This window comes from Nicotiana tomentosiformis, chromosome 1 (genome assembly GCF_000390325.3).
Source record: "Nicotiana tomentosiformis chromosome 1, ASM39032v3, whole genome shotgun sequence".
In the NCBI taxonomy this organism is placed as follows: Eukaryota; Viridiplantae; Streptophyta; class Magnoliopsida; order Solanales; family Solanaceae; genus Nicotiana; species Nicotiana tomentosiformis.
In genome coordinates, this window is record NC_090812.1 from 72,527,824 (window position 1) to 72,540,999 (window position 13,176).

General features: G+C 32.1%; 2 protein-coding genes across 2 annotated transcripts; one reads left to right on the top strand and one right to left on the bottom strand.

Moving 5' to 3' along the window:
* Positions 1-652: 652 nt before the first annotated feature.
* LOC104092610 (protein gar2-like) lies at positions 653-2,037 on the top strand. Its single transcript, XM_009598248.4, has one exon. The coding sequence runs from the start codon at positions 844-846 to the stop codon at positions 1,822-1,824; it is 981 nt and encodes a 326-aa protein (XP_009596543.1). The 5' UTR covers positions 653-843; the 3' UTR covers positions 1,825-2,037.
* Positions 2,038-7,513: 5,476 nt separating this feature from the next.
* Positions 7,514-11,609, bottom strand: LOC104092611 (zinc finger protein ZOP1). Its single transcript, XM_009598249.4, has 5 exons — positions 11,415-11,609; positions 10,001-10,201; positions 9,220-9,343; positions 8,180-8,275; positions 7,514-8,097 (listed from the first exon to the last, which is right to left on the bottom strand). The coding sequence occupies exons 1-5, from the start codon at positions 11,421-11,423 to the stop codon at positions 7,739-7,741; spliced, it is 789 nt and encodes a 262-aa protein (XP_009596544.1). The 5' UTR covers positions 11,424-11,609; the 3' UTR covers positions 7,514-7,738.
* Positions 11,610-13,176: the final 1,567 nt, after the last annotated feature.

Here is a 13,176-nt window from a genome sequence, read left to right on the forward strand (position 1 = left end):
TAGAAATTTCATATCTAACCAAACAAGGGAAAGAAAATTAGTGTACTTTTTGTCAGGGTTAATAGGAGAAGAAAAGTTCGGCCAAAAAGTAATACTATCAATAATAATGCTGAAGAACAGAGAAAACCAACTAGACTTACAGTGACAAAAAAGATAATTAAATTTAAATCATTGTTCACATTTCTTTTTCTTGTTTTGTTTTTTAATCATCGTTCCTTTGTTTATTTTTCTTCCCCCTTTGGAAAAAGAAAGAAAGACTGTGTATGTCAGCCTAGATATCAACTTTAAGATTAATAATTAGGAGCATTAGCTGTATAAGGCTGACTTTAACTTAGCCGTAATTTTTTCCATCATAATTTGCTATCCTTTAATTTAAAATTCAAACAAAAGGAAAAACACCATAACCTAAATGGAAATCAAACGGTAAAATCACAAAATATTCGGATTCTTACCTCTAATTTCACCTTTCCTTTGCAACTAAATAGGCAATCAAACCCCCTTAAGAAGTCCAATCATTAACACACTACATTTCTAATGAGGGCAAAATTGTCATTGTTTTAACAGTTGTTGAAGAGTCTTGATCAAAATACATAGAATAAGAGGACAGAAAATGAAAAAAAATCCATAAAAACAAACAGAAGAAAAGGCGACTATATGCCTCTGTTATTGGCCCATAGCCATTGTCAATTAGCTTCGAGTCAATTCCTCTCTTTTACCTCCCTCCTTCCTTTTTTTCCCAAGTATATCTATATATCATTCTTCTCCTCTCCTGTTTTTTGAAACTCAACAGTCTTTCACTATTTCCTCTCCTTTTTTCCATTAGAAAAATATAGTGTTGCAAAAATGGAGATAGAGGTAATGATGCCATCTCCGGCGGTGGATTTCAACGTCGACAGTGGTTGCACTACTCCATACATGAGTGCACCTTCAAGCCCTCCACGTGTCGCCACCTTATTCTACAGTGCACCCGCTAGTCCCACCCGCATTTCCTCACTTTACGAGGAAATTATCACTGACCCAATTGAAGATGACGATTTTGCTTTTGATTTCAGTGGACAATTAGAGAGGATTTCTTTTTCAGCAGCTGATGAACTCTTTGATGGTGGAAAAATCAAACCTTTAAAACCACCATCTCGGTTTCAGTACGATGGAAAACACGTTGATTCTCCAAAATCTCCAAAGAAAATGTTCAAAGAAGCATTTTCGCCTCGACACAAAAAGAAAGATTTTGAAAAACAGAGTCAAACCGAGGACCCGCAAATGGTCTCAGAAAGAGGAAGAAATCAGAATTTGGAAAACTCTTCAAGTTCAAGGGAAAAAGGAACAAGATCATTATCACCATTTAGAGTTTCTGATTTATTATATGATCAAGAAAGCAATCATCAAAACCCAAAAAAGTCAGCCTCTGTTTCATCATCGTCATCTTCTTCTTCCTCCTCTTCAACTTCTTCAGTTTCTTCAATGATCTCACTCTGGTCCAAAAAATGGAAACTCAAAGACTTATTTCTATTCAGAAGTGCTTCTGAAGGTCGAGCGAGTAGTACAGAGCAATTAAATAAGTACGAATTATTGAAGAAGAGTCATCAAGAAGATGTGAAAAATTCCAGCTTTAGGTCAACGGACAGTGTTAGATCGAGAAAAAAAGGACCGGTTTCGGCTCATGAATTGCATTATACAATGAACAGGGCAGTTTCAGAAGAAATGAAGAAGAAAACATATTTGCCATACAAACAGGGTTTATTGGGTTGCTTAGGTTTCAATGCATCAATGCGAGATTCTGTTTCGAAAAGTGTCGCTAATTCTATGTCTATGAGTCGCCGTTAATACTTCAGATTGTGTAATTTTTTTTGCTTAATTTGTTACTCATTTGATCATTTTCCTCTGGAAAATTAATTTGTTATATATTTCTCCCTGGGAGAAGTTTTAAAAAGTGAAGAGAGAAAGCAGAGAGGGTGCTTACATTTTCAATTTTTTGTGTATTTACATCATTCATGTTGTGCATAAAGTATTCAATGAAAAAAATATATCCTTGCATGACCTTTTTTGTGTAACAACAATAACATACCCGTGTATTCTCAATGGGACCAATGAAGTCTGCGAATGATAATACGTACGTATACCTTATCTCTTATCTTGTACAGGTAGAAATACTGTACGCACATATATATAATCACAGCAATAAAGTAAAATATAGTAGTGAAAAAGTCATGTAAAAGAAACAATCACAACAGCTAGATAGTAACAAATAGGAGCAGAAGCAAGATAGGTAATAATAAAAATTCAAGTTTAACAACTATAACCTTTTAGGTTGGACGGTTTATTGATAATTCTTGAGTTTTGATTACTCCTCGTAAATTTGTTATTGAACTTGAGTACAATGGTCGTATGTAAGAAGTAAGAACCTACAGTAACTGTATTTTTTTTTTATAACTATAAGTAAATGTTTTGATGAAATGTTTTATATACGCTGGCTATTATTATTTCTTTCTTATGTTTGGGCGTTTTCGGCCAATTGTCTCTAACTTTAATTGTTGTAGGAAACAAATCTAAGTTATGACATAATTATGTGAATTTATTCGTTATTTCATCCTGCATTAACCAAAAAAAGATGAGACCTTTTTAAAGCATGATTTTTTAAAGAATGTTTCAATCTATCTTTCCAATTTCCCAACCAAACATTTTCCGTTGGAATTCGATAAGGTAAAAGTTGGTTGCAAATGTTGGGAAGAGACTCCGACGCATTTCTTATTAGTGTCTCGTTCAATTTAGATGACATATTTCGTTTATCGAAAGTGTAAAATTTAATTAATATTTTAAAATATATTTTGTTATCATATGGATATAAAAAAAATTGCAACTTTATAGTACTTTTTGCATAGTTTTTAAATATTTAAATTTAAATTTTAAAATATTGAGTTGAGCTAATCTAATTTAGCTTCAAAGTTTAGTCAAATTAACTCTCGATAAGTAAAATGTGTCATCTAAATTAAAATAGAGAGAATAATATAATTTGAGATCGCATAAAGTATATGGCAATATTATTATTTATATATTAGAAAGTCATGACCAAGTAGATCATCATGAGAATTAGTTTTCGGCCGGTCGACAACCATATTTGTGTGGATTCATGTACTAACTACTAAAGTCTCAGAAAGTATGCTTAAAATTAATATGAAGAAGTACATATTGGACCTGGTCTGCACGTTTCTAAACATTTATTACTAGAAATAAAATATAGGTCATTCAAGAATCTAAAAACTTTTATAATATTCCATGTGGTCCTATAGATTAGTCGTTTTAGTGAAGTGAAATTGTGCCAAAATAATCAGCGTTTTTAATAAACAACAAGCATTTTTTGTCAAACTCATCTTTACTGTTCCAATTTGTATAATTTTAATTAAATGAAACTTTCAAGATTGAGATAATTAACAAATAATCTTATGATTAAGTGGCCGTTTGGACATAAGAATTGTAAAATTCCGAAAAAAGTAAAAAGAATTTCAAATAAAAATGGTATTTAAAAATTAGAGTTATGTTTGGACATGAATATAATTTTGGGTTGTTTTTGAATTTTTGCGAGTGATCTGAGTGAAAATTTTAAAAAAAAATTCTGGAGTTTTTCAAATTTTCGAAAAATTTCAAAAATTCATATTCAGTGAAAATTGAAAAATTTATTACCAAACACTGATTTTGAAAAAAAATGAAATTTTTTTGAAAAAAAAGTAAAAAACAAATTATGGCCAAACGGGCTCTAAATCTATTAAATATTTTTTTCTTAAAAAATGCGTAAAATTATAAAAGACAAATAATATGAAGCCGATGTAATTAATATACTATCAGATTCGCAACCCAAATATGGCTGGACCAGTACACAAACTGTGAGTAATGAAGTCGAAGCCTAGAGGTACAAATCTTTCATTATGGTCCAGCTATTGCTATTACTTGGCACTTTCAAACTAAGCAAGGAGAAACCCCACCCCCCCCCCCCCCCAACAACCAATCCCCAATCCAAAAATATTATAATACTACTATATTTATTTCGTAGGTAAAGAAGTGCCAAGTTGGTTGTTTATAGATTGCAAATATTCCTTTCATGGAACAAGTTAATTAGCCACCAAATGAGACCTTTTTTGGTATTATTATAAGATTAATTTTCATGCCATTACAGCTAGATGGTATATTTTTTTTAATTATCCATCCAAATAGCTAGCTAGACAATACTTTAATCCAACTTTTGATATCATTTTCATTTTTTAATACTTAGTTTTTAATTATCCATCCAAATAGCTTGCTAGACAATACGTCAATATTTTTCAGAAATAAAAAGAAGGCAATGACTAAGATATTGAAGAGAACTTTGTGCTTTTTTTCCCAGGGGGGAAGTAGCATCATTATATTTGTACAAACTTTAATTTAGCTTTTCTCTTTGCTTTTCTTTATTTTTTGTTGTCTTCGTTTATTTTGGCTTAAGATCGAGCATATATTCTTATGATTAGATTAGGGAGTAAATGGCGGATTAGAATGAGCTTAAATTATGCATCAATGGAGGTGGATGCAATGATTTGAATCGTTTAATTTGGTGTTTATAAATTCCGAGTGTCCCCATTGCCTAATGTACTTTGTTCATTCAAAAAGACTCCTTTCCCTTCATTTTAACATGATAATAATCATGACCTTACAGTGCTAGTGTCGGTGGTTGTTAGTATAGTTTATGCTCTTCACATATGTACAGTATTTTGGAGGAAAATGAGGTTAAAATGTTGACTTTTTAGTTGTCCCTTGATTTTGAATGTATCAACATCAACAATTATTCTAGTCTATGTTCATGTTTTATGGCTAAAGATATTTATGATTATAGAAATTACACATCATAATCTATCTAGGTATAATTAAGATTCTAATTCCGTTAAAAGACCTCCAGTCTACTAAAAGAAAAATATATATACATCTCCCCTTCGCATTTGAATTCTTTGAGGTGATAAATATGTAAACTTCTGGCATTTATGTTCCGCTTTAAGAAAAGAAGTGTAAGAATAATTCGAACGTTTATCCCTTTTGCTTCATCTTCGTTCAAAATTAATTGAACTTGAAAAATACGTTTAGTCGTTATTGTTGCCTTTGAGAAAATCACTTTGCAGGAAGGATTAATGGAACAAAGCAAAAGGAAAAAGAAGTACAACGTAGGCTCATGTCTTTTATCTCTCGAGGCTCGTTTGGTACGAGGGATAAAAGATAATTAATCCCGGGATTAAATTTGAAATGAGATTATTCCATATTTGGTTGAGATAAAATCGTAGTATAATTAATCCCGTGGATAGTATCCTAGAATTGTAGTATTTTTTTTATCCCTATGAGAGGATGAGATAACTAATCATGGAATAACTTGTTTTCCAACCAAACGAGCCCTTAGTTATCTTCCTGTTTCAAGTGTTAAATCTTCGGTTAGCATTGAATATTTACATGAAAATTAAGTAATTTAACCATAGAAGTGACAAATTAAACGAATAATATATGTCACTTATAGCCATTAAAGCTTATATGTAAAACATGCATATAGATTATTTTTCGTAGTACAAGTCAACTCGAGTACTACAACCAATCAATGAAGCAAGAGAGTAGTGTGAACCCATAGACTAAATTGCTATTAGAATCAGATATCCAGAAAGAAAGAAACACACAGAATTCGCACTGTTGAGGCATTTTTCAAGTCCAAATGCATCACCAGTCAACCACGTGACCACACTCACAGACTCACTGGAACACCAATTACTACTACGCACTAATTTCACAATCACTGTTGATTTATTTGACATGTCAAAGTCAAATAAACTGACCCACCTAAGTCAATACTCAAATGTCATTAAATAGAGTTATCATACTCAAATGTGTAAGGTGTGGAGAACACATATAGGGAACAATCTCAAATATTCATGCATTAAATATAAGATGAAAAATACTCAAACGACACTTCTGATTAGTTTCTATGATCAGTAACAAAGCCTGTTTGTTTCCCTATTTTTTGTTTATAGTGTAGTATGTTTACAAGACATAAGGCCTTTAAGCTCACAAGTCACAACAAACATATGTGGTAAGCGTTTGTAATACATTATTTTGGATTTTGTTGTAAAAATTATTTACTAATATGAAGATTTGACTAGTTTAATTCAAAATTTTAAAACATTTCTAGTGTTAAAAGTAGACAATCTTTCTTTCTTTTTTCTTTTAATAAAATTTTGCATTTTTTTTTTACAAACTTTAATATTGTCTTATTAAAAATAAATAAAATTCACTATTAAAATTTTTGTGGCCTAAAGCAAAAACTTTACTGGAAGCAAATTTGTTCCGGTGCAAATTTGTCAAGTGACGTTCAATGATGCATTTAATTCATGATCATTCAATAGTTTATGGCTATTTTAACAATTAAAAAAGCTAAATACCTTAAATAAGAAAAACAAAACTAGCAAACTTATGGTGACACCGTCGATAAACGTCTGCCCACCTTTGCTTTTCAATTTATAAAACTTTTTCGAAAAATAGGACTCAGATGTTAGAATTATACTTTTTATGCATTTATAAGTTAAAATATTTTCTATAATTCTGATTTAACTTCTTTCAAAGTGTGAAATATTCTATTATTAAATGAATGGTTGAATACCATTTAACAATTATTACATTGAAATTACTTACATTTCGTAGGCAAATATTTTCGAGTATTAAGAAGCCCGAATGTTTCGAGACCATTACAATGCACTATGATGAATATTTGTTTTATTTCGATCATAGAATACTTGCTTTTCATTTTGTGTTTGATATATTGTATGGCCATTTTAAAAATACTATAGCATTTGAAAAACATTATTTAGCACGTCTTAACATCTTTTGTATTTAGGTAAATTATTATTGAATTATCAATGCATTAGCATTTATTTACATAATGAATAGAAAACAACCAGGAAACATTACTAGGTACTTCTAATTTGTTATAAAAATATAGGTACTACTTGCAAGTACAACAACTCAAAATCACAAATAAGATATTTAAAAAAATCACCATGAACTCACAATAAAATTGCAAATTTTAATTTTTTTTAATCTTTTATTCAACTTCTAGTCCAGACGTCATAACTTTTTTCAGAAAAAGAACACTTTTCTTCTTCCGGTGTTACTTGAAACATGGTTAGTTTTCTTTTTATCCATCTACGTTATTATACCCTTTTTAATTGTTCTAAAATTCGTAAATAATTGAAAGATCAAAGCCATCAAATGCTCCTTGAACACATGGCATATATCAAATGTGCCATTCAGCATTATTGGGCAATTTTCTACTGGAGCAAATCCGGTCCCAAAATATTAGTACCATTTTCCATTTGTTTCTTTATCCAAGCCAAAGCCACAGCCCACAGGAGAAAGATGAGCACATTTTCTGTAATCACAAATAAATTTTTCGTATGCAAATTCTTCTGGTTACTTCTTCGATGCTAGGGAAGAGATTGGAGAACAATTGCTGGCAAAGTTTAAACTCATGGAATCCATTTTTGACCTGCTGGTTATTCAATTCATCTTTTATAATGGGTTATATGGATATGATCCATATTTGATCCGCTTTAAATGAGTCAATTATACAACCTGTTTTTAAATGGGCGGGTTGGACGGACACTTGAAAATTTATCAATTTTGCCAGCACTAAATTGAAAACTGACCTCCTTTGAACAAGAATGTGCTTGATAAAGCATAAGAATCAATGCTTATAAAGGCCAAGCAGTGATTTCTCTCTTTCGTCAACTCTCTTCCTTGCAGCCTCCCTGGCCTTGCGTGCCGCTGCTTCCTCCTCAGTGACAACTTTTGGCTTCTCATTTTCCCTTTTTCTTTTGTTAACCGTCAGTGAAGAAGGTTTACCTTTAACAGATCTCATGGGATTTGGAGGGGTTGAAACAACAAGCCCTGGTGGGGGACCACTTTGAGGAGCTTCTGTGCTTTTATTTTCTGAAGATCCAGCATCCATCGTTGATACAGGTGCTTTCCATAGAGGTTTCTTTGGGGTGGACGTTGAAGAAACTTGAGTTGCAGCAAGTGCCTCTTCCTGTGTTACCCACCTACCTGTCACGTTTCATTCAATTAAACATGCTGCCAGAAAAAAAGGAATGGGGTAGCTAAATGGGGCTTTGGAAAGAAGATTTACCTAAAGCATCTGTATAATAGAAGCCGGAGTTAGGATCATAGTGACATCCATTACTTTGATTGTAATAATAGCCTGATGAGCTGTCATACTCCCACTCTGTTATTACCAAAACAGTGTTAGCTCAAGCGTAATACTCAAGATAACATTATGAAGACCAACGTTTTAACTCAAACTTGAAATAAGTGGTGTAGATAGCCTAAATTTGGAAAGAGAGGACTCTTAGGTACATAAACCTTTGTATTATTAATAGATTTAGAATCCAACCTAGTACTGTTAATTTCCTACTTCACCAACCTTGTGTCACCTAAAATACTTGAAGAGAACTTAGCCACTAAAGCAAAACGAGCAAGCTCTTTCAGACATGAAAATTTTCACCCGCTCAAAAAGGTGTATCCAAAGCAAAAGGTAAATCATCTGGAAATCAGAACACTAGTAGACCCGAAAATGGAGAAAGACGTGATGATTTTTCATATAATCAATCTCTTAATGACCGGATAAAGCAGTTCTTTGAAAAGAAGCGGATTAGTTAACTTTTCTTATTGTTTTTGTATAACGTAATCAAGGTATTCAGTATTCTGTAGAAAGTGTGATATGCAGCACTGTATTTAACCAAGGTGGTAGCGAAGGAATTGCAAAGAACCAGCAGTAGGTACAAAAACCTTAGCAGACCAAAAACCAAGCAAGAAAAATGGAAAACTAATAGCAGAGATTATTTATTTATATATGATAAGACACTTCTTTACCATTAACTATCCGTAATCCAGAAAGTTAAGTGGGAGAATCACTGAAATGTTATCAATTACCAATTTAACTCATATGCAATTTAATTTATTCAATGTTTTTTTTCTTCTGAAGATTAGAAAATGATTAAAAACTATGAACTAATCATGACATATCTTTATTTTTATAGCTAACTTTTTTGGGGGGGGAAAGGTATCTCCACTTATAACCAATTAAACATAATGTTTCTAATTCAGAGCCAGCACAATGATAATATATAGTAAAAGGTGTAATGTCATAGCACAACAGATATTTTATACCTTCAGATACAGCAGATCCCTTGGCAGTCGCTTGACCATTATCATGAGTAACCAATGCTTGTATGTTGGTACTTCTGGCCTCTTTAACTCGAGCCATATCCTTCTGGTAGCTGCGTTGGGCTTTCTGGTAAATAAAGAAGGACGTAATTAATCCATCACATTTTGTTCGGTTCATCCATTTCTCTTTCAAATTATAAAACAAGTCAAAACACAAAACTGGTTGGATTTATGTAAATACTTTTAACACAAAATAAAATAATTAATAGTTCCCGTGGAAGTTTAAGAGAACCCTATGTAATAAGAGTATGTCAATGAATCCAGAAACAAAACCGTATCTTAAAATGCATTTCCAAGGAAGAGAGGAAATGCATCTATGCCCTCCATACCCCCCCCCCCCCCTCACACACACACACACACACACAAAGGGGGGAGAGAGAGAGAGAGAGATTTTCTTTTAACATTTTTTAAAACTGATAAGTGAATACAAACTGCAATGTTAACTGGTCTGTGCAAACAAAAGAGTAAATCTGCTTTCCAGGTATAGATGATAAGCCTTCAGGTTTAGATATATACAACACACACAAAAAAATAAAACAAAGTAAAAACATTTACATATGCTGCACATAACCATTTTATCTTATTTTGGAAGGTAAATACTAACATCAATTTATTCCATTCGAAGCCCCAGATATGCCATCCTTTGGTACCAGAAAACTGAAATCCCTGGTCAAAAATGTTTAACCTCGTATGTTAACATATATTCCAATATAATAGCACTTACTGCTTCAATTTGCTCCAGTGCACGGGCTGCTTCTTTTAAATCTTTATCTTTTGCAGCTTTCTCTTGTCGCATTGTGTTGAGCCTATTGGCCACATTTTCCTTGTGACGTGTACCAAGGTCATGATTCCTAATGCTCGTAGGATTATTTGATATGAAGATTTTGCAGAAATCGCACCATTTATTTCCTTGGCTAACCCAAAACTGTACAATGAGAAAAATAAGAATTAGCTAAAATTATATTTGCAAATTAATCACAAGAAACTGAACATCAGTATAATTATCTTGGGATTCTTTAATCTGAAGTGGCAGGAAAAGGAAGTAGGAATCAAAGTTCAGTAAGTAAGCAGGTTAGGGGAACAGGAAGTATGCACGATACTTTGGAAGAAGGCCGGATATTCTGAAATAGCACAAAACACATTAATAAAAAGGCAATTCTTAACTAAATCAGAAACAAAAGCAACCCAAATAAAAGATGACTGAGGAAACAAAATACTTTGTAATGGATGGAATAAAAGTGGTGTAGGTATTCAAATTCCATATGTTCGTAACAAAATATGACTATAGGAATGCCAGAAATTTCACTAATAGCTAATTTGCCAAATTTTGAAAAGACAAAAAAAAAGGAGTATGGCTTTTGATTTGTACAGGGAAAAAAAAAAAAAAAAGCAAGCCCGTGACCCCACAAATTAATCCAGATACTAAAGCTGCATTGCTCTATCACTAAATAAATGTGTCCGGCACAACTCCAAAAAACCAGTGAAATGTGAAACAAAGTAGAAACGAAAATTAAAAATTGATGAGTTTAAATCTAGGGCCAAGTAAGCCAATAGGGAATATTAAACACCATAAGCAATACAGATGATATGAGACATGTGGGCGGATACATTGACACATTACACTTAACAAATGTACCATGAAAGAAGCATGAAGGAGGAATCACTATAAGCAACCCCTGAGAAAGATAATCTATCATAATCATCTGTTGTAACATTCCAAATCGAGACCATAAATAGAAAACTTGCACAAATTCGACAGTGCTTTGTTCTGTGTTCTTTGAAGAGGGTTTTACATTATTTGACCTGTCTTGCAACTAAAGGTGCATATCAAACTCAAATAGTAACTTCAATCATGACACCTTAGCCATTTTTCTAATGTTTCTTTAACATAATTACAAAAGCATAAGTCATAACTCTAAACCAAGTACCAAACCAGAAACTCGAGAATATCTGTTTGCAAAATCGAGTCCATCTCAATAGTGAGCAAAATTGAGTCAGTTCTTCAATCAGGAGTACATAAAAGGTATCCATAATCAGTAATTCCGATCATCTAGTTACAATTTATATGAATTTGGAATGAAACAGAAAAAAGATATCTAGAAGCTGCATGTAAAATTGCAAGAGTAGTAGAGTCATACCTCAGTCATGGCTGCAAGGGATATACGAATGATTGAATGCAAAGAGAACGCGAAGGAACGGTGATTCCCAGGCTCAAATTTGTTTCCCTATTCAAAATCAACGGCCTTTTCTTCTAAACCCTACTCTTGAACAAAAGACGGTAAAATTATTGAGGATCTCGTCCCCAAAATTATTTTCTTTACAAAACTCGGATCGCGCCGGCCCGGTCCGTTTTGAGAAATTGTTTAGTGCGTGTGAGAGAGAAACGGACACAACCAGTCTCTTATTTTTGGGTTGGTTAAAAATAATCCTTGCAAAAATGCGCATGAGCAGTTTAGTCATCTAAATTTTTCCAATACTGAACAAATTTTGTACATGTTATATTTATATCACAAATTCATAGTTATCTTAGATGGAATTAGCTGTCGAAAAGCATATATGCCGCTTAATTGAAACTTATCCTATGTACTAGAGTGTCAATGGTTCGGTTCGGATGGTTATTTTATAAAATTTATATTATATTATTTTTTTAATTATTTTATTATTTATAATCAAAATTAAACTTTTCAAATCGTCTCAATCATGTCGGTTTCTCTTCGGTATCAGTACGGTTCGGTTAATATTCGGTATTTTTTAAAATAATATGTAAAAATCACTAGTAGATGTAGAATGCAATAACATACGTACTTTTATATGACTTAGCAAGACTCTCAATATATTTTTACTGTTTAAAGGATGATGAATTAAGAAAACATGAAAGATGGCCAGAATATAGATCCATCAATTATTCTACAACATCGTAAAAGAAACTAAGCAAAGACAAAGAAAATATAAATCATATGAGTAGAAAGATATTAACTAAGCTGGAATTCAAGAATAAAGTCTATACAAAATTAAATATTCAAAAGGATAAATCAAAATCATACAAAAGGAAACATATTCAATACATTATAGTTTGCTACTCATAATCGCTAGAATACTTTGCGTCTTGCTAGTGAATATGCTGGAAATAATTTAGTTTCAATGGGAGTAGCATAATAGGTTCGGGAATTAGGATTTTGAGTTTAATTACTTGTTGGCTTTTAACAGTTTTCATAATTCCAAGGTCCAAGAAAAAATTTAATACTATATTATTGTTAAACTTAATACATAAATATATTTTTCACATGCAAATTATCCGGTACGGTTCGTTATTTTTTGGTTGATTTTCATAAAATAAAAAATCTACCCTAATTATCGGTACGGTTATAAACTTATATAAAAACCTACGGTTTTATTAAAAGAAACCTAAAAATCGGTTCGGTACAGTACGGTTTGATCGATTTAGTAGGTTTTTAAATATCTATTGACGCCACTAATTACATACTTCTCCCTATTCACTTTTCCTAATTTGTACCTCATGAAAAGCCTTTAATTATAAGATTTCAAGAAAAATGCGTGTTATTGAACGTTTGACAGATATAAATATAAATTCCTTTGTTTTTTCATATAACTGAGAATCAAAGGAAGTGAATGGAGTGTTTAATTACCTTGAATAAGATTTTTCTTTAAAGTATAAATAAGGGAAATGATTTCGATCAAGTTCGTCATGATGACTTCTTCGATTTAAACTACTTACAAGCTTTTCACAGTTCAATTGATAACGTTATCGTGTGTTTTAGTAATAAAGAACAAAGTTGCTCAACTTTAATAACGCCTCACCCACCCGTTTGATTTATGACATCATGGACTTGCTTTTAATCAAAGCGATTTCATAACCATAAAGGATTTTTCCAGCCATCA

Bases quoted from the DNA above. Each gene is read 5' to 3' on its own strand.
- LOC104092610 (XM_009598248.4), top strand. From the start codon at position 844: ATGGAGATAGAGGTAATGATGCCATCTCCGGCGGTGGATTTCAACGTC.
- LOC104092611 (XM_009598249.4), bottom strand. The intron at 8,276-9,219 runs GTATAAAATATC...TGGTAATAACAG, and splicing joins GGGATCTGCTGTATCTGAAG to AGTGGGAGTATGACAGCTCA. The intron at 8,098-8,179 runs GTAAATCTTCTT...GAAACGTGACAG, and splicing joins CTATTATACAGATGCTTTAG to GTAGGTGGGTAACACAGGAA.